Raw genomic sequence first — 21819 nt, 5'->3', positions numbered from 1 at the left:
GTGTTCGCATGGCTTACTCAATATCCCATATACACTTGAATTAGCAGATGTGGACTTGAAAGTAAAAGTCCTCGTCAGGATTTTGCTCAGGCTTCCTGGATTGTGTTGATTCCACTAATTTTACCTGTCTTGCACTAATTAGAAAATCCAGCAAGCTTGAATAAAATCCTGGGAAGGAGTTTTACTTTCTGAACCTGGAATGTCCACCTCTGTGAATTATTTACCTAACCTTCCCTTGCTACTGGCAACTTATGTTGAGTTGCCTTATAAAAATCACTTGTCAGCAATTTATGGAGATTGAAAGAGAAAAAAAGCCCCAGATTAGAAGCACATCGGCATTCAATCGGGGCTCAGAAATGGACTCTGTCAAATTTCAAACAGACTGAACATCTGGACCCGTTGCCAAATCCAAAAGTGTCCAGAACTGGTTATGACTGTTGGTGAGTGCGGAGATGAGCCTCAGCCAATGAGAGTAAAAGACACGGACGTGACCCTGGGAAAGGAGCTGTATATCAACAAACATGGCCATAGCAGAAGGCATGCGGTTGGCTTTTTCCTCCTTGTTTTATTACTTCAAGCATCACTTCTTTCATTCTTTGTGCTTCTTCTTGTGTATGTTTTCATAAACATAATTCAGTAATCCAGAAACTAGAGACTTGTATGTTCCTCCTAGTGAAAGATGTTATTGGTTGACCCCCTTTTCCTTTTGCTGCTCAGTCATGTGGTGTGCAAACCACAACGACTTTTAAGATTCACAATAACAAGATGGTGTGAAGACATAATATGAGCTGATGTCATCCGTTGTTGTGTGTGTGTGTGTGTGTGTGTGTGTGGGGGGGGGGGTCAACATGAGGACAAGTTTTATTATGTCATGCAGTGTGAACAGCTCTAAATTCATGTAAAGTTTTTCGTCAGAATTATTGTAATGGTCTGTCATTTGTCCTCATTATCTTCAGCAACATCCAATGCTAGAGATTTGTTGTACAGGGTCATCTGAAAAAACACAAGAAGACCAACCTACATGTTGGGTTGCACTGGCCATGTCTCTCTGAAAAATTGATGGTACATTGTCACTCTTCAAATCTCTGGAATAAACTCTGGAAAATGGCTACTGGTTTTGTCATGACATACCAGATTTTCATATAAACTGCACCTCTTTCTATACTGCACCATTGGAAATGGATGTGAAAATCAGAACTTTGTTACTGAAAACAGAATATGTGTCAGCCATTGTCCTTAAAAAAAGAAATTTAGCTTGCAAAATAAAACTTATCTGATATAATTTCATGTTGCATTATGCTAATGACATTGCCCCACCTGCAAGCAGTGATGTCAGTAACTCGTTACTTAGTAGTTACTTAGTAATGTCAGGAGATACATTGTTACTGTTAAAAATGCACTTCCAATAAAGTGAGTATTGGAAAAACACATTTTGCTGCTGAATGTAACTACTCAAGTAACTTGTAATCTAATGTAGTTACTTTTAAAATCAAGTAATATGTAACGTAACTAAATTATTTTTTAAAGGAGTAATCAGTAATCGGATTACTTTTTCAAAGTAACTAAGACAGGATTGGTTCCTTATGTTTGTGATGTATAAAATGCTATATGTCTGATTCATTGTTTCTGAGACACTGCCATAGTGCCAAAATGTTGAGGTGTTGCATCGATTGCTTATTTCACTTATGACTTGTCCATGTGATGTTTATTGTAGAAGTCATTAATAAGGTTTAAAACCTTTAATTTAGAGGTGTATTCAAAGGATTTTCATCGTCGAATCTGATTCGTCAGATTTTCCCTTTAGTCGACTAATAGTCGTATCGGGTTTTTTTTTTCTTCTAGAACACCTTAAACGGTGCACCTTTATTTATTTATTTATTTATTTATTTATTTTTAAATGAGACGTTAAGAGAACATTAACCGTCAGTGCGCATATCGAACTGTCAGACAGGCACTGTGCAAAATGTCAAAAATATTTTGAATAAAATATGCCTGCCTGAAAATATTAAAAAATTGCCACACAACAGCAAAAAAATTATAAGTAAAGGTTCAAGTAACGGGGTTTAAAAAGCAAACAACAACAAAAAATGTTTATAGGCCTACTTGCCGAGACGCACCACGACGAGACGACACGACTGAAACGACAAACGGCTGAACTGTTTTTTTTTTTTTTTTGCCTTACGTGTTTTAAATGGTATGCCATGTTGGTTGTTGTCGTGCAAAATGAAAGACGTTGATGACAACTTGCACTTTACTTTGTTTGATTCATCTTTATCTTTTTCAAAATACTTTTGAAGTTTTTTTAGTAGCCATTATAATCTCGGCAGATACTGATCATGTAGCGTGTTCAGCTCCGCTCATTTGGATTGTGCAACTGCAGGGTGTGATTTATTAATGTGTAGTAAGGAAGATGCCTATTGTTAATGCGCACACATCATTTTAAAATATTTATTAACAGAAATTAGGATGATTTTATTTGACAAAGGCTATATATAACGGAAACAAAGACATTTCATGTAACAACTAATTCTTAGCAGCATCCTTGGGCACCCCCATGCAGTTAGAATGGTACATTCGACTATGGCGTTCATAGTCGACTAGGGGGTATAGTCACGTTGAGGACCCCGGCCCCTCCCTTTTGGGCATGTGTTTACGTTGTCCACGTGTACTCGTCTGCGTCTATGGATCTTCGTGGGTGTGGTTGTGTCTTGTGAAATCAGTCTCACCTGTGGCTCGTCTCGTAATCACGCGGGGCTCATGTGGTTTGTCTATTTAATGTGCGCTCGCGCAGTGTCCTGTGCTCGTCGTTGTCTAAAGTTTACACTTCTCTGTGTTGTTTCATGTTCTCCGCTACATGCGCTATATTCGTGTTTAGATTAAAAGTGACGTTTGCTGCCACAAAGGATTTGTGTCTCGTCCTTGACGCCGCACCCACCGTCACAGGTATAGTCGACTATAGTCAAATCAGCGACTATTGCAGGTCACCCCTACTTTAATTGAAGAGGGCTTTTAAGGATTATTTCACATGAAAACATCCCATTCTTCGACTACTCTTCAAAGTCATAGCTCTAAATCTAGTGAGCCCTCCGCAAGATTATTATTCATGTACTTAATCAGAAAACACGACAGGTTCTTGCAACCTGATACTAAGGGCAGTGCATTCCCCAAGTGACTCTTGGACAAGTGGTGGGGCGCTGATGCTGTACGGTCCAAACACGCCGATCCACACATTGAACACGCGTCCGGCTCAGAGCCGCTGTGTGTCTCGCACGCCAGTGGTCCACCGTCAGCAGCCCGATTTAACCGCTTAACTGTTTTGGATTCAAACGTGAGTCACGGCGAGCTGTATCGGGTTCTGCCCCTCTTCTTCTACTGGCACAGTGGCAGCCTGCATCTGACATTTCAGTGCCATCTCAACATCCTGCTATATTTATGCGTGCCAGGACGAGGAACGCAGACAGGCAGGCAGCCGCTCGTGACACACAGGAAGGTCCCATGGTCTGCTAGACTAAACGCCCCTTAAAGTCTCGTTGTCTGTAAACGATTTTGGCTCAGGTAAGCATTATTTTTGGCACCTGGAAGGCGTCAGGGCCGTACATAATGTGGAACCATAGATCTCTCCGTGAGACGTTTCTTGACTCTTACACATGTGATCCAGCCCGGCGTAGCCAGAAGTTCACCATGCTCCGCGGTGCCTTACAGCGTCTGGGATTCTTCACCTCTGACTTCAGCGAGTCTGGCAGTATAATCAAATAACTCTGCACTAACTCAACTATTGCTGCCAAGTGTTTTTATTCTGCCTTATGTTCGGCCCACAAAAAAAGCAGTCCTATTCCAGATAAACAGACGTGTTTGCCCTACCTAAAAACATAGCAGAACGCCAACTGCAACTGCAGGATTTTTTTTTTTTCAGATTCCCGCAGGGGAAAAAACGTCTTTATGCAGATATGCTCAAATGATCATTATAAAATTCTTGGCATCTTTATCGAGTGTGTAACGTCATTGGTGATTTCCTCTGTGCTTCTTCATCAGTGTTCAAAACAACACTGCCCACACAGTGACGGCTTCTCTTCAGTTATTCGTGTTGCTGAGCTGGCCCGGCTAGATCAGAAAGCGATGTGAGCACGTCTTACGCGAAAGGCAAGCTATTCCTGCTTCCCTCTATCATGAACTGCAACCTGAGCAACCTTGAACACCTCCACAAATATTTTTAACAAAACCTTCTTTTCCTGTCTCTTAAAAATGTAGAAGAGTATATGTATGTATGTCTCTGGGTAAAAGGAGTCAGAGCTGTATGGTTTAAGCGGTGGGCTGGATAAAAGGATATATAATGCAAGCCAGGTAGACACATCAGACACCACTCAGGCACAATTAAAATCAAGCCCATTTTTGAAATGTCAGTAGAATTAAGACAAACACAGAATCCATTTTGCTGGTATAGCAGTGTAACATGTAACAGATTTTTTGTCAACTAGCCATGAAGAATGCAGCAAAAATCAGGGGATTATGTATTTCTTCTATTTTTTTGTTTAACTGTTCTTGGTTTTTGGGTTCTGATGCTTGAATGCAGGGTGGAGACAAGGGTCGCGATGGAATTTGCTGTTTCTCCGAGTACACACCGACACAGAAGAAGCTCATGAGTTTCGCTACAATTTTAGTAATTTCTGAGGGTTTTCATTGCAACAAAGTCAAAGTAATGGTACGGATGACCTTGCAAGAGTCTTCACTCTCCTTTTACTTTTCAAAATTATCCTTAATTCTGCTTCAGTCTTGCTTGAAACTATCCTTCGTGCCACTAAATGAATGACTAATTAATCGATACCTTCAAATATACACAAATACACAGGTGTCGGTGTGGACTAGGTCAATGTGATTCACGTACACCCCGCAGGAATCATCCGCTAATGGAGCATCGGAAAGCAGATCCATCCGTCATCGATGCATCCTGGTGAAAGTATGTCTACGGCTGGATTCGGTCTTCTCTGGCAGTGGCTCAAAAGGCCTCTTATTGACGTGGGCCTCTCCAGCACAGGTGCCTGAAGCACTTCCCTTAAAAAAGCACCCGAGAAGTAAGTCGTTGCATTCCAGCTTTCTCGAGAGCTCTTGATGAGAAAGGGAACGCGGCACAGTAGGCTGTGTCACCCAGACAGCGGGCCAACTGGCTTCGCCAGACAAGTAACTTGATTATTTGGGCCGGTGTAGTCCGTGACATTTTGGCCGAGAAGGCTGTGCCCTCCCTGCTGAACAGATGCTGCGCAGCTTGTACAGAGCTGTTGTGATGAACTGCGGGTAAGAAGGAGCTACACACAGCCAGCTGTTTGTGCTGGCACAGGAAAGGTGAAAGGGCACTGCAGGAAGCGAACGCGTTTGCCAAGTGTGACAAGTGCCTCATGATTTCATATCTCTGGGTAAGTTTTTTGCTAAATTAATTTGTCAGCTTTCAATTTCAGAAAATGCCATAAATAAACCTGCACACCTTAAATATTTTGACAATAGCCTGTTCCATTTGTTTAAATTGGTTCCATTTAAATTCATATGTATGTTGATCATTTGTGGAAAGTAACTATTAGTGGATGAGTTTGCCATGTTGTCGAAATTCAAAGTTTTTTTTCCCTCACTGGCAAAGGCAGCTTACTATTCACCATAGAAAAATGCAGCTGTGGTGTTGAGGGTTAGGCTTGTGTGTGAAAAGACTGCAGCTTTATGGCGAAGAATAGGATGCCATGGGTCAATGCTAGAATAACCCTCGGCTCGTTGTGAAGAAGAAGCTGGAGAGAGCATGAAGTCACGTGTTCCTCAAAGGAACCTTGAAGAACGCGACAGCAGACCGCAGGAACACGGCACCGTTCTCATCCAGGACACGAGTGATACCAACAGGAGAACAGGGCCTTCAGACACAGAGGCCATACTCATGGTTCTTACTGAATACCATCAACCTGATTTCAGAGTTTCACAAAATCACCAGTGGCTCAACTCCCATCGGATTCCCCACAATGCCGAGCGCTGTGAATCGGGTGGTGTCATTGGGGGCGGAGGGTGGGGAGCATGGTGGAGGCGAAAGGGGTGTGTACGCTCCGTGTTTCCCGTCATCCTGACCCTGGTGATCTGAGGAAGCGTTGTTTGCTCCAGCTGCTCTGCCGGTCTAAAGAACAATGTGATTCCTTCAGGCCAGCCCGTAGAGACTGCTGGCGCTGCCCTCCTCTCGCGCTGCCCTCCTCTTGCGTAATTAGCCACGCGCATGCCTGCACCACACCCGCGGGCCCATAACGAGCTCGTTGGCATGGGCGGATGCATCTGCCTTGTCTCCTCGCTCTCTAATACCCTCCCTGTCTTCTCAGAGGAAAATAGCTCCTCCCACAGCCATGGGTGGCAATACAGTCTGCCATTTTTCGCCCTTGCAAATAGACGGTTTGACCGAGTTCACTGGTCCGCGGTTAATTATGGTTGTCAATGCATAAAAGCAACGTGTCGGCGACGTTGCTTTTGGGCATATGAACGAACGGAAGCGAAAGAGAACTGCAATCCAGTACGCCGTTCTGAAATGATTCACTTAGGGCGTAGTTTATTAGAAACACCCCTCACTCACATTTTCTCACAGAAACTGACCATCGATGAAGGACTGAAACATTAACAACACTGTACCGCAACAGATATGGTCACTGACTACACACACGTTTACATTTAATTAAGTGTGTTTTGGCTGTACAGTTTTTCTCGTTACTAAATGATGACGTGAAAAAGAAGTGGGGGTAAATGTGGTGAGATATTTGATCTAAATGCTATCCAGGATTTTTAGATCCGAAAAGGCCTAGTTTATAATGCACACTTCAATTAGAAATGCTGACATATTCATATGCAAAATAATACATTCATTCTATAAATAGACAACAGCGCTGAACTATTGCGAAATATAATGGAAAGTTACCGGTGGTTAACGCATATCGTGTTACCTAAATGCCTCTCACTTGCGCAGATTATGAATGCAAAATTGACAGATCCATTCTGCGCATGTCTGTTTTTTTCCCCTGTAAATTCGCCAAGGTCTCTTAGCAAGCAGTTCAAAGTCTCCTGCAAAGGTGTTTTATATTTATTTTCGAGGTTATGAGCATTACTTAATCGACGGCTACTGCGCTAGGAAATAGTAGATCTCATTAGACTTGTCTTTTAAAAACTTTGGCTGAACGAAGACAGTGTTGCGCCAAACCAGCTCTTCCCTTTCTTGTTTATTTCCAGTTGGTGTGAACATGCCCTTCGCCCTTTTATCTAGACTGTGCTGCGCCATCTGCTTTACAGCCTGCAGGTCCTGCCTGCAACTCTGAATGCCCGTCAGCCGGTATTGGAGTGTGCACGGCTGCGTCCGTCCTGCGTACTGAACTCTTCATGGGGAGAAAAGTCTTGAATTGTGCGCAATTCGTGGCGTAGGACGCTAACGGAGGAACAGTCAGATAGTCGGCATGTTTTTAAGTTGGCGACCAAGTTGCCACACCAAGTTGAAATGTGGGGTTTTTGCGTTATCTCTGCCACGACCACGGTCCAGTTTAATACGCAGTAAAACACGGCAAGGCTGACATGGTGTATTCCGCCTGAATTATTTTTATTAAGCTCGTAGACAGTAAAATTTGACAACTTTTCTCTCTCTCCTAAGTGGCAAATCGCGATTAATCGACACGAATAACCTTTGTAATAGTTTACACTGCAAGTGATACGTTGCGGAGTTTTCTGCCCGCTTCAGCCCATTGGCAGGAGTCGTGTAGTTGTTCGGAGGGGCGTTCACCGCTCCGGTACCGAGTGCTAACGGCGGCTAGCTGAGCCAACACCGGGCGCGGATCACGGGCTGCTGGCCGCCTCTCCGGCTGACGAGCCGCTTATGTAACGTTGGCGATTCCGCCTCTGACAGCCTAGCGCGCTAAGCTAACGTTATTCTCCATAGGCGGGCAGTGCGGGGCTGTCTTTACCGGGGCGAAACGTCTCAAAACAGGCGGACGTTCGCGTCTCGACGACTGGGCTTTTAAAAATTTCTTTTAATTTCCTAATTTCCGTCGTTTTTTTAAGGCTTAGCTGGATGGTTGCGGGTCTGTGTTTTAAGGAAACGAATGTGAAAACACCGGAGCTGGTGGTGAAAAACGGCGACGAGCCTGCGATACAAACAAGCGGGGGAAGTCGGCAGAACTGACGGACTTGAGGTGGAAAATCCTTCTGGGTTTTTACAGTGACATTATCAACCGACAGCTTGGCAATGAACATGCTTGCTTCGTGATTTTCACATAGGTAAGCATATCTTAATTCTTTTATTCATTTTTATTTGCGTGTGGTTTATAAAAGTCGACACTAGTACTCCACTGAAGACGTTTAGACAGAGGCGTGAATATCTTTACTCAACCATAAAATCACTTATCTGTTTAATAGCAGTTATATCTCCAATTACCTACTCCATTATGCTAAATGACTATTCACATAAGTTATCTAGTTAGCTATCAAGTTAGGCTATTGCTTGGAAGACTGCCCTTTGTTCCCCGCAACAACCCGCTTTAAGTAATAAACAAACAAACAAAAACAACAACAACCCCCAAACAGATGTCAGTTGCCGGCTAATAAGTTGAGGTAGGCCTTGTGATTATTTGTTTTACGTATTCTCCATCTCTCCCAACGAAGTTAATCCGCGCTTAGTTTTATTGCTTTGGTTTTCGGTGTAGTAGCTATAGACAACCAACAGGTTGCACTACTGTGGTAAGAGGCTCCCCGTGGGCTCAGGGGGGGGGTTTACTGTGGACGTCCTCCAGTGTCTCTCATGGTCTCTACAGTCTCCTGGTGGAGACACGCACTTTGTGGCACACGGGAGCGTCCATAAAGACGTGTTTGTAAACCTCCAACCACATGGCATCGCTTATATGAACTCTTAACAGATCCCAAATAAAGTATAGCAGCTAGATATAGGTTATATATATTTTTTAAATGCTTAGGTTAGGTGTGAAGTTTTAAAATTTATTTTCAACACGGCAAATCTAGAAAGGCTTTTTTCTGTAAGGGGCTCTTTAGGACAGTTTGGTGTTTTAGTGTGGTGTTTCTTTATAAACTCGCACAGAGAAGGCTTTAAAATGATTTTGCAGATGTACTTTCTAAAGAACCTTTTTTGGTTTGCTGGTGGGAGAATTTTATGCTCGTTATATTTAATCCGCAGCTTGGAGAGATGGATCGCGTGCTGGAACGCAGCAATAATCAGGACGAGAGTCTGGCATTAGGAGACCGCGCCATGAGAGGCCTGTTGACAAACATGTGTGGCGTCACGTCCACCACCTCGGTCTCCGTTTCAAGCAGCGTCTCCAACGGACTGAACGGTAATCGCCTTCAGCGGGAGGTTTCTATGGCTGGACCAGCATCGGTGGGACGTAGCACTCAGGAGACCGATATCAAGGTGTTGGCAAAACCCTTCAGGTCGGCGCAGAAGGATGCCTTGGGCTCTACCTTCGGAGATAACTTCGCTCTGTTGGACGAGAGCATCGCGGAATTAAGTCGCACTTCTACCTCAGCCAGTTCTGACGTTCTGGTCCCCGAGTCGTTCCCTTTTAAAATGGAGGAGTTTTCCCCTCCAGAAAAGGGCAGCTATGACTTCGCCCCCTACAGCCAGCCGGACAGGGACGCGGAAGGGGCGGACAGGCTGCTGGACGACAGCGCCCTGGAGATCCTGCAGGACCTGGACCTCCCTGACCTGGGCGTGGCCGAGGACGCCTTGTTGTCTCTGGGGATGGAGGACGCCCTGCACGGGGACGCCGGCGGCAGCGCGCTCAAGGACTCGCGGCCCACGGGAGACTTCGGCAGAGTCAACGGCGGCGGAGGGCGGGACGCCGAGCCCCGCGCCATAAAGACGGAGGAGGAAACAGAGTACATCCAGCTGTGCACGCCAGGCGTCATCAAACAGGAGAGCGAGAGGCGGAGCTACTGCCAGCTGTCGGCGGCTCACGGAGGGGGCGTCGGCCGCGCGGACAGGCAGTCGTACCCATACGATGCAGGGTCGTCCGCGTGCCTGCCTGACCAGAAGCCCCCGCTGGGCTTGTTCGCCTCTATGCCAGCCTCCGCTGACGGCTGGATCCGAGGTAACGGGTACGGGGATGTGTCGGGTCTGCCGAGGGGCAGGGAGACGATGCCACAACTCTTCGCGCCCACATTCACCTACGGCAGGTAAGCTGTGCGCTCAGCTGGCGCTCATCTCCAGATCCCGTATGCCATGCTCCCCCTCCCTCTCTCTCTCCCTGTCCCTCTCTCTCTCTCTCTCTCTCTCTCTCTCTATCTCTCTCTCTCACCTTCCCCCTTCGAACGAGCTTGCTAAAGCAAACTTAAAGTTGGGTTGGTTAGATTTCTGGTGAGCTTTGATTAGGCAAGATGGGTCAGGCAGAATGGTGATACAGAGGCAGATGTGAAACAGCACGTCATAGGTTTTTGTTGGCGTGAGCACTACTCGATTGGTATGTGGTGGGGTTTTAATCATCTGCAGATCAGTTTATCCAGTTAGGATATTTTAGATTTAACAAGGTTTAAAGATGGCCTATCCATGCTTTAAAGTTAACTCAATTCTGGGTAGCTCACATGATTTTGGAACTCTTTGGTATTTTAATACATTTTCAGGTCACTATCCTTAACAACACTGCACAAGGTTTTTAAATCATGCATTGATTTATCCATTTAGCTAGTTGGAGTGCAGTTCAATAATAATTTGAATAAAATTGTGCTTAAATGAAATTTAAAAGTTTAATGACACCAGTTTCTTAAAAACCATCTCTGATATGTGACTTTGTGCAGTAGCATACAATATTAATCAAAGAAATATTTACTATTGGCTCATTAGAGAAAAGCCCGTGTTTGAGTAAAATGGAGTAAAACTTTGCACTACCGGACTTGGACAGTTCTTTCCTGCGTTTATCGCATTTTTCAAGGTTCATTGCACCCTTGTGCACATACAGAGCATCAGTGGTTAACCTGTAGCGGTCAGGATCAACAGGGTAATTTGGACTGGAAGAAGCTGCCTCTCTCTCTCTGTCTCTCTCTCTCTCTCTCTCTCTCTCTCTCTGTCTCTCTCTCTCTTCTCTCTGAGTTTATGTTCATTCTACACAGTTTGCCCCATGTCGGTCTGTTCTATGCTCTTCCTGCTGTTGTGGGAGAAGATCTCTGTTAGCTACCTGCTCTTCACCGGGATTAGCCAGTCTTCTGGTGTTATTGTAGATTTAAGATGTAGCACGTGAGCTGGTATTGCCAGTTGAATAGTTGCCATGGTTTAGATGTTCCAGTTCTTGTCATTTCAGAGAAGTAGCAGCTCACTACCTTTATCTACAGAAGTGTCGCTGATGTTTGATCGAGTCAGTCTGGTCTTTCACAATTGTAGAAATAATTCTAATCCATAAGAGGGTTGTTATTTTAAATGGCAGTTTGGAGAGAAACTGTATTTTTGCTGTTAAAAATCATTAGCATTAAGCATGAGGACATGGGTTTAGAAAATAGCCTAATTAACATCCCTGGCCTTTATTTAAATAAAGGTAACATCTCTCACCTCTGCTTAGTAAGAGTCATACTGTTGTGCCGTACAGTGTCTCCCACCAAACCACCGATTGTTGGCCTTTTTTATTTAATTATTTGCTGTTAAATTGCAGTAACATTAGTCCAGCACTTTGAGTGGACCGGAAGGCTCAGGGGGGACTCATTGGATCTCGCCCACATGGCCATCACTTAGAGTCCCTGGACCACAGCCTCTCCACGGCACTCACTCGCTGGTCTGAAATAGCAGGCAAAGCGGCTGGTTCCTGTGTGTGTGTGTGTGTGTGTGTGTGTGTGTGTGGGTGCCCTACAGGTCTTTGTATACCCCCTGCCAGCACAGATATGAAAGCTCCATAAATCTCACTTCTCTCTACAGCACGACACCCACAGGGGGGCTCATTAAACCCTCCCCAAGGTGTTGTCAAAGGGCCTTGGGGCCCTTATTTACCATGTCACATTTTAGTGCGACAGTGCTGATCTGATGTCAGCGTTTACCCCTTGTATGCTAATAAATAGCTACATTAAGAGGTGTAGGAGACTGATTAAAGTTCTGGGACACTGAGTAAACATTACATTACTGTTCATAATAATGATGGTTCCATGGGAGAGTGCTGTGAAGATTTGCTGCAGCTAGAATAAGGTGCGTAGTATTATTACTAAGGCAGAATGTGTCATGGACACTTTGAGAGTAGGACAGGAAACAACACTTAGCTACATGCTCCTTCAGAATTTATTTTTGTTGAAACTGGGACCTCAATAATGAATAATGGTAAGAATTTAATTATATTTAATTAGAGACTCCCAGACGCTGGACAAACACCATAGCTGTTGTGTAGTTGAGAGGGGATATAATGTAATTTGATTATTACATTATAATTATTTTGATAATCTGATTTATGCAGTTTGTACCACAACCCACAAAAGTACTGTACTTCTGTAATGTTTTACACGGATTACTATTGTGCATGATTATCACTTCCATGGTCGTATTGGTCTTCACAAAAGCACCGTCAATCCTGCCTTTCAGGCCTGCTCGAGATCATGCACAGAAATTCCTGAAGGGCTTTCCCATCAGGTTCAGCAGTGTTACACGGGAACAAGTTTTGTAGTGTGCTAGGAAGGCCAAGTCAGAGCTATGCAGGTCAGCATGCTCTTCAACCTGAATTAACCTGGACCGTCCTGCTGTAGCCCAATCAGAGGACGGGATATGGCTGCTTCGCTATAGCCCCTCCCCCCCTGCATATTCTTCTACTTGACATTCTTGAGCTGCTTTTCCTGCTTTTTTTTGACATTTTCTGTTTCGCAAACTCGGCTTTCGGGCATGAGAGCGCACCTGGGCGAGTTTCGCGTTGTCATGACCTGACAGGCATCCCTCTCGCTTCCACCGCACTGGTTTCTGCATACCGGATAAACAAAGCACATTTGTACAGTGTGTTACTTTTGTGTCTCCGATCGGTGGGTGAATACGTCACTGTACATGAAGGGGAATTTCATAATATTTTTCAGCATTTACCGCAGGGAAGTGATCTGCGAGGAGACTGTAGTCCAGACTACATGGGGGGGGGGGGGGGGGGGGGGGGGGGGGTCACGGATTTCACAGTTGAAACTTTAAAGGAAGAATTGTGCTAAAATGTACAGGTTATGGTCTCGCCTACTGACTCGTCAGCGCAGAAACTGAACCAGTCCGGCATCTCACTCCACTCCAGTGTGATGTAGGCCAGCTGATTGGCAACGTTTGTAATAAATGTTCAATTACAGCTTTTTAAAAGGTCAAAGAGCAGCCATCTTGAAATAGAGGCCCAGGTGAAGCACAGCCCAGAACCCCCGTTTGCTGCATCTGGGTTTGTATCGTTTCTAAAGCAGGCATTGCTTTTAAAATAGAGCGATGCAAGCGATGTTTTCAGTTTACGCTCCGGCGGTATGCAGCAAGTCGACTGAAAGGAAGCCAAGAGGGAAAAAAAAAAACATAAACCAAACAAAAACAAAAGAAATGCAGGGTTTGAAAATGATCAAGCCTGCATGACGGACTGGAACATTAGAACTGCTGGGGGGATTTTCACATGTAATAGACCTGAAAAAGGGAGAGAAAGCTTAGACGCTGATTCTATATTTGTTGGACTTTGAATCGAAAACTTGGCTAATCCTCTTAAGAGCCCTGGAAGCCCCAGAGCAGGGGTCAGGAAAAGTGTCTTTTGTTTGCGTTTGCACTCCGGTTCCTTCCCTCTGACAGCTGGGTCAGAGTGTAGTAGTACAGTCAGCTCTTCAGAAATACACTGGGAGCAGTACAGTCAACTGTGAAGTGCAGAACCTTAAACGTCATGTTGCGGCCTACTGTAGTGGCCTACTGTAGTGGCCTACTGTAGTGGTCTATTGTAGTGGCTTACTGTAGTGGCCTACTGTAGTGGCCTACTGTAGTGGGAGCTTTGACCTGCAGATTTGCAGGGTACCTAAATACTTGGAATTATGAAATGTAATTCAGTTGTGTATCCCAAATAGACTTGGATATTGCTGGTCAGATCAGCCGGATGCTAATTGTCGGTATGACTAGTGAACGAATGCCCTCGTGAGTATTCCGAAGTTATGCAACCGCTGAATGATTGGCATGGGCTGAACTCCGCCTCATACCAAATGACGCGAACCGTGATGACTCCGCTCTGGCCTCTCCCGCCAGCGCCATGAGCTCCTGTCCTGAGCCGGGCTGGTCCATTTCGGTGCCCGTCACCGGCGTGTGCGGAGTGAGCATCCGACAGACAGCCCGGCGCTTCCACGGCCCGGCCCACGCCGCGCTCGCTGCCAAGTTCCCAGCCCCTCCTTTTGAATTCTTCGGTTCGTTTCAACTTGTTTTTTTTTTTTTTTCTTTTGTGTTTTGTTTTTGTTTTTCCAATCTCAGAATCGAGGTGGTGGAATTTGCTTCAGTGGGGACTCTGATGATGCGTTTAGATTCGAGGAGAAGAGGGAGCGGGGGAGGGGCTGTTGCACCCCACCCCCTCACCAGCTATTTCGTAGAACACGTTGAACTCGTAGGTGTTGAGTGGTTGCAAGACGCCGATGTTCCGCCCCCTTACTTTCTTTGATTTGCATACTGATTCCTCCCAGGTGATGGTCAGCCAGCTGTTCTATGAGCGTAATAGTAGATTCCTCCCAGACCCTCCTTGTATGTCCGACACGCTTGGCTGAATAAAGTGATTCTATTTTGGGTTCTAACTTCAACCGTGCGTTTGTAGCCGCCGGATTCCTCTGCTCGGCGTGAAGCAAGTGGGCTGATAGGAAGCCAGATTGAAAACGAAAGATACGAAGGGTTTGAAACTGATTAGGTTTTGCCCATGCAAAACTGGGTCATGACCCACAGGGCAAGACCGATACCCGGCCAGCCGCAGTCTGGTGACCAGGGTTCCGTCCTCTGCCTTCCAGCCAGGCCGACTTGTTTACGGAGATCAGCGATCCCAAGTGACGAGACGTCCGCGAGTGATGTACGGAAGTGCTGACAGAGGGTGGTTCAGGTCCAAGCTGTGGTTCAGGTCCAAGCTGTGGTTCAGATCCAAGCTGTGGTTCAGATCGAACGCTGGTGCTGCAGTGGAATGAGGTCCAAAGGTCATGCGATGGTGCACTTCTCCCTGATGAGATGCAGATTTCATGGTGCTCTAGCTCAAAATGCATCTCCCTCAGAACAACCACCTAAACGACTGCTAGTATAATTTAAAGTTTCTACAGTGACTTTCCATTTCTTTTAAACTTTAAACGCATGGCTCATTTCTACATTATATTTATAGTCAATGACCACATGCAATGTCTTGGGGTAATTCATTTTTATATAACGCCAGCTACTGTAAATAGCTTTTAACGATGAGGGGGAAATGGTTGTTCCTAGAGCCTGGATGAACACTCAAGATAGGCGATTTTGTGTTTAGAAAGATGAGGACATTAGTGGCTGACCATTAAAGGATGCAGGTGATATTTTGCATGGTTGTACTGTGAATGTCTTCTGTGTTTCTCAAAATGGTGTCTTTTTATTTTTTTCAAAGTCTTGTTTTAATGCTACATTTGGCTGTTTAGATGACTGTCTATTTATCTAACTATATTTTTGATTCCTGATGCCAAGACGTTTGTTAAAGGCTAATTAATACACTATGTTGCAGTGTGGTTTTTGTAGTTAACATTCCAGATTGTAGTTCTCAAACTGCAGTTGTATAATTGTCATCATTTATACAATTGGGGATTTAATTCTCTCCTAAATGTTTAAATATTGTAATGTATTATAATGTGAGAGTTTCAGTGATGGTTTTGACTGGTAGCTTAGGTGATTTCAGAGTTCTCTACTTTTAAAAGCCTTACTGTTGAAAGCTGTTGTCCAGCTTTTGTCCCTGTTTCCCAAAAATCTTCTTAAATGAGAGAGAGAGAGAGAGAGAGAGAGAGAGAGAGTTCAGTGTAATGCTCGTTCCACCATATAAAGATATTTCTTTTACTTTTTGGAAACCTAGCACAGACTGTAATTTAATTGCATGTAATCAATGCGGCTTGTGCTGGGCACATCTGTAGTGTTTGAACAGGGCTTAATTTTGGGGTTTTTTTGGAGGGGGGGACACACACAAAATAAACAGAACGAAGGTTTCATAACATCTAATTTTAGTTTTATCTGCAGTGATCTGCTGTATTATTTGACCTCTTGTTTACCCAGATCTGGTCACGCATAATTTACTGTGGATCTTGGTTTTGCCGTTTTGTGGGGCAGTAGACTTACTCGTTAAAAGAACAGATGCGTAGATCTTATTATATTTGTCCTGTAGTGCGACTTTAATTAAGTTTCTTATAAACTGCACACGGTCCCCGGCATTGACTGGTGACCCACGCCTTCGATTTGTGTGTTGCACAAGCGAGAACAGGCGTACGAATCTGAACCCGTATGATTGGCCCGTGCGTGCGAGCGGTCCGGACGCTGACGGAGGCTTGCTGAGGCCTCTCCCAGCAGAACGGCCTTCGTCCGTCACCCTACGCAGCCAGCCTCGAATTCATCCGCACCTCCCACTCCGCACCTCCTTCCTGGACCCGTCTTATCGCTGTCTTTTATCTGGTCGCGGGACGGTGGGACATCCCCCATTTTCGTTTTTGTCCCAGCGACCGACGGAAGAAAGCCGAGGCTCACGCTTGGGGGAAGAGCGGCGGCTGCCGGCGCTTGTCTGGCGATAGCGTTTGGAGAAGGGAGGGTCAAAAGGAGATGTTACAGTCATTAAAACGCTGGAATGTAGCCCACCCTGAAATGCCTGGCAAGCTTCGCAGGCCTTAATGAACATTATCTCCCAGAGAGAAGCAGCGCTAGCCGCAGCGACGCTGGGATTTGTTTTGAGGCAGGATCTCACGGCCTGTTTGTTTAGTTGGATGGCTGTTGTTGTTGTTGTTGTTGTTGTTGTTGTTTGCTTTTTGGCTCAGTCAAAGGCATGCGGCGGCCTCCCTCTTAATGTGACCACGGAGGAGGAGAGGGCCGCTGCCCCTAACGGTCCGCGGGCCATCTGGTCTCCGCCGGCAGCTACACCCCCCACCCACACCGGACAGTCCCTCGCTTCCGAATGTGGCCTGCACCCCCCCCCCCCCCCCCCCCCCCCCCATTAGCACGCAACCGCATTTACACCACAGGCAAACGAGCGGCGTTGTGCGTTTTGTTTATTTTGAGGTTGAACCAAGATTGACCTCTGACCGGGATTAAAGGTTGGGCGCGGGATTAAAGGTTGAACGCGGGATTAAAGGTTGGGCGCGGGATTAAAGGTTGAACGTGGGATTAAAGGTTGAGCCCGTGTCGGTGAAACTGTGCGCAGCTCCTCACGGTTCTCCCTCTGCTGCTTCAGCTGATGCTCCAGAACCGCTTGGAGCACTTTGAATTCGAGCAAAACCACAATGTTGTTATTGCACTAGATTAGTTATGTTGGGTCATAATTTAATCTGGTGGTTTACGGCTTTGAACGAGCCAAGTGGTCACCTCTCAGTGGTCATTAGGTCACAACCATCAAGTAAAATCAAATCTTCGAGAGGTTTTGTGACCTCACACCCCCCCTCTCCCCCTTTGATTGTCTAGTGTATTCCAAAAGCTAAGCTTAAAGAGAAGTCCTTTTTTGATGTACTGGTGTCATTATTTTGTGTGCCATACCCCCCCCCCCCCCCTCCCCCGCCCACAACACACACACACACACACACACACACACCCCTCAGCCAACTCTTCTGCAGTCCTGGCATGACGACATAACCCTGCTGTGAATGAGGAGCTCACCAAATGCTCCAGTCTCTGTGGTTGGTGGTGTAAAGCTTCCTGCTGGTGAAATGGCACCCCCAGCCCGCAGTCTTTCAGTCTCCGCCTCCTACGCATTAGCTGCAGCGTTTCGCGCTCTCCTGTCCGCACCCACGTGCTACGTAGCTAGCGCCTTCCTCTCTATGGTCTCCTCAGCCATTTGCTGCTGTTTCTCTGCTTTTGTCTGGACCCCACCACCACCACCACCACCTCCTCCTCTTTTGCTGTACAGCATTACAAGAATTGAATGCTTGTTGGTGCGTCGTGCCGGTCTGTTTCCACTCACGTCAGCCGTCTTCTGTGTGTCACCTCCACACCTGGAAGATCTTTTTCCTCCACTAATCACATTCCATTCAGCTTTGTTTTCCTCTCCGCTAAACCCCCCCCCCCCCCCCACCCCGCTCTGTTTTGTTTGTGTCTCTTTTCTGTTTGCGGCGACTGAAGTTACCGGATTGCTCACACGGAGGGCAAAGAACGGAGCAAAACCCGGGCCTGGTGGGGAGTGGGCGGAGTTAGCATGAGCGTCACTCCCCCTCTCAGGCCGACCGGCTTCGCTAGCTCGACGGTCAGAAAGCCGAACGACGTTGCCGGGCGAATCGCAGCCGAGCCGCTTGCGTTCGAAGTAACGGATCAGCCGTTTGAAACACCGAACGGTGACCTCATCAGTAGGAACCACAGCAGTCTTGCACAGGGCGAGTTATTGATTTTTAATGCAGGTCTCCATAGCATTGGTTGCTATGGAGAACTACTCAGGTTTGTGCATGAGCTCAGGTTTACCTCTCAGAAAAGCTCTGCCTCCACACGGTATCGGCTTACTGTATATGTTATTCTGAGCTACATTAAATTACTCCATGTTAAGTATTCAGTATAAACCAGTGCGTGCACCAGTCACGTGCTGGTGAGGCCTAATCTTGCATAACCCCATTCACACTCAGGCAATATGACCAAACTGGTCCGAAATGGTGCAGATAATGTGTCTAATATCATGTTTTGGATTTTAATTGGAATGCATGTTTTGGTCTTGTGCTCAACAGCTGTTTTTTTAAAATTATTATTTTATTTCTATTTTTCATTCATGCCATTTCAGACTTTCTTACTCATTTTGTTTTAGGTTGTTTTATTTATTTGCTTCACATAGTCTTGAAACCATCAACTGGTCAGTGTCTCCTCAGCAGGCAGCCGGAGAGGACGCGAGAAGCGTTCCATGAGTTTAAGGTGTTCCTTTAAGACGCGTCTCACCTCGGCTTATTGCTGCGTGGTGCTGCCACCAGGGTTTCGTCTGGGTTAATGATTGGCAAGTATTAGCAAAGTAAACAGGTCTCTGCTGACTCACAGCGGACCGCCGGGCGGCTGTCTGCTCCGGGAGAAGCGGGCCAATCAGCTCGCGCGTCATGCAGGTGGGATCGGCCTACTGGCCGCCTCCACCGGCCCTCGCACGGCGTAGACCGGCGGATGTCGCAGGACGCTGGGTGACCTTGCTTGTAGTTGGGAATCGATGACCGCTCACGTAAGAAACAAGAAAGATGTGCTGGGCTAAAAAAATGATAAATCCAGATCTCGCTTAATCATTTGTTGAGAACGTGTGTGACGGTTGACATGGTGACGCAGGCAAAGCATTACATGCTCCTGCAGCTCACGGATGTTTTCCGTGTGTTCTTGGTTCTTTGCACACAGTCTGCCAAAGTCGGTCTTCTGTATCTTCAGATGAACCAGTACCTTGCATGGTGTGTGTGTGTGTGTGTGTGTGTGTGTGTGTGTGTGTGTGTGTGCGCGCGTGTGCGTGTGTGTGCATGTGCATGAAATATATTGGACTCATGCATCATATGAAACTCAATATAACTGAAGTGCCTGAAGGTTTACTACAGTAAACGTCTAGTTGGCACAGCTAGCCCATTTAATCAATACTCATGAAATCAACACATTAAAACAAACAAAAAAATCTTTAGAACCAGAACTCCGAACCCAGGCTTTTAAATTAAGGTTAAAATGGCTGACGTGAATTCTGAATTTAATGATTGTTTTTCCTGGCGGCTTGAGCTCTAATCACTTTATTTGGAGCCCACAAATGCTTTAGTGGGGAGACACCAGCCTTGCTAAGCCAACAACTAAGTGAGAAACCTGGTGTCCATTCAGAAGGGTCTTGTGTGCGTGACAGAAGCCGCAGTGGATTCAAACCCAATCGCCATTCACATTGAGTCGCAGCTCATCTCAGAGAATCTGGTGTTTATAACCGTGGATAGCGTATAACCTGAATAGCGTACACATTTTTCTGACCGACAAAGCTAGTTTATCCTGCCTGTTTCACAGTACTGCTCTCTTAATGTGAACGAGGCCCAAGGAATTTAGAAGACAGCCTAGGAGGCATTCAAGGCTGACGTGGTGCCTTTATTAGCCAACGCTGATTTCCAGTGTAAGGGACTGGAATCGGTGCAGTTTGCCACGATTCTTTGGCGGCCATTTTTTTTACCAGGTCCCACAATGCACCTTCTCCGTGATCTTTATCTGCCACTGCAAATTGGGGGCAGGTTCTGCTCCCCGTCCAGCTGCTGCTGTACCACTGTGTGCGTGTGGGTCCAAACGCCACCACCTCCCCAGTTAGAGGTGCCCTTTACTAAACCATGGAGCACATCCAAGAATTTGTAAATTGCATCCTTTTCCGTTCAGGCATGGAGGTGTAGCTAAGCAGTCCAAACTCTGAACGGAAGAGGGTTCTCACAACCACGGAATTTATTTATTTTTGTTTGGACTTGGATGCCTGGGTCCATTTTTTCATAACACAATCTTCCGATACCTAGTTTTAAAATCATAAGTTTTTTAATTATTTCTTTTAAAAATGTATTTATTTACTTGCTTGCTTGTTGTTTGTTTTTTCAGTTGTTACAGATGATTGATTTTTACCAATATATTTTTCACCTTTTAGGATATTTATCCGTTTGTTGGGAGTGTTTATTCATCAAACTGGTACTCGTGTTTCGCAGACACATTTCTCAAACTGTGTCAACAGAAAAGAGTGAAGCCTTTTGATGTTCAAACATTTCCTTAGCTGAGAAAAATGAGTCAGCAGAACTAATCAATAGCTCTTTTTCCGTATGAGTAAAACTTTGTTACTGGAATCTTGACCATACACGAGGAACACTAATCCCAGGACCAGCCTAAACTACTTTGTGTCTCCACATACAATAACAGCGTGTCACCGTCAGCCATTTTGGAGCTGTAACGTGTTAAATGAAGGGTAATCTCATAAAAGAGGGCGGGAAACGGACCAATGTCCGCAAGCTCCCTCGCCATTTGTCTCCTTTAGCGCTGAAGACGTGGCAGAGTGTAATCGAATTTGGGTTCTCTCTCCGGATGAGCCGTGAAACCTTTTATTGCTGCCCTTGGCGGTGGAAGGGAGCGCTCTTTGAACGTTTCCTTTCGGCCAAGTTACTTTGCCGCAAGCCACAGTGACTAAGCACATCAAAAATGTCTCGCAAATGTCACCGCTTGACGTGCACATCTGCGGTGGGAGTAATGTTCGTGTAATGCTGACGGAGCCGATATGGGGTCCTGTTCAGGAGCATTCCACAGTGTGCACAAAATATTATACTCGTTATTTTAGTTGTGCAATTGCAGTATATCTTGGAATAAATTATTTGTTAAGAATGTGTTGTGATATGATTCTAGACTGGCTGGTGGTATTTTAATAAAAATTATTTAATGTTTCTCTCATTCATTCATTCTCTCGATTCACTCAAACCTCAAAAACATGCTATAGTGTATAAATTATTTTATGCAACCTCAGCAATATTGGTATTGCCAAGGGCAATATCGCGATACCGATAACAATACATCGGAGCGGCCGTAGGGCTCAGCAAACCCGTGCATCGCAGTCTTACTCTAGCCTTTGTCTCGCCACGTGCTGAATGACGGCTGAAGCCGTTTCACTAAGAGGCCTTTGCTGGTCTGCTGGCCCAGACTGCCACTGGCACACCATGCTTCTCCCTTCATTGATTCTTTCTTTCTGATTACATTTTGGTTCGAAA

At 45.6% G+C, this 21819-nt stretch overlaps 1 protein-coding gene and 1 long non-coding RNA gene across 3 annotated transcripts in view; both read left to right on the top strand.

Moving 5' to 3' along the window:
- Positions 1-4579: 4579 nt before the first annotated feature.
- Positions 4580-6014, top strand: LOC143482467 (uncharacterized). The gene is made up of 3 exons (XR_013122233.1): positions 4580-4699; positions 4892-5069; positions 5249-6014. It is a non-coding gene; the product is annotated as an uncharacterized LOC143482467 (long non-coding RNA).
- Positions 6015-7051: 1037 nt separating this feature from the next.
- The window catches only part of LOC143481375 (glucocorticoid receptor-like), a 38334-nt gene continuing 23566 nt past the window's right edge, over positions 7052-21819 (top strand). Inside the window, exons 1-2 of one of the 2 annotated variants that reach the window (XM_076979379.1) lie at positions 7052-8268; positions 9179-10176. In XM_076979379.1, the coding sequence (XP_076835494.1) occupies positions 9188-10176 (989 nt within the window). In that variant the 5' untranslated portion in view covers positions 7052-8268; positions 9179-9187. The remainder of the gene's footprint in view (positions 8269-9178; positions 10177-21819) is intronic. The other variant, XM_076979378.1, reaches the window with a different exon arrangement.

Source organism: Brachyhypopomus gauderio, chromosome 18, assembly GCF_052324685.1.
Source record: "Brachyhypopomus gauderio isolate BG-103 chromosome 18, BGAUD_0.2, whole genome shotgun sequence".
NCBI lineage: Eukaryota > Metazoa > Chordata > Actinopteri > Gymnotiformes > Hypopomidae > Brachyhypopomus > Brachyhypopomus gauderio.
This window is presented reverse-complemented; position numbering and strand designations above follow the sequence as displayed.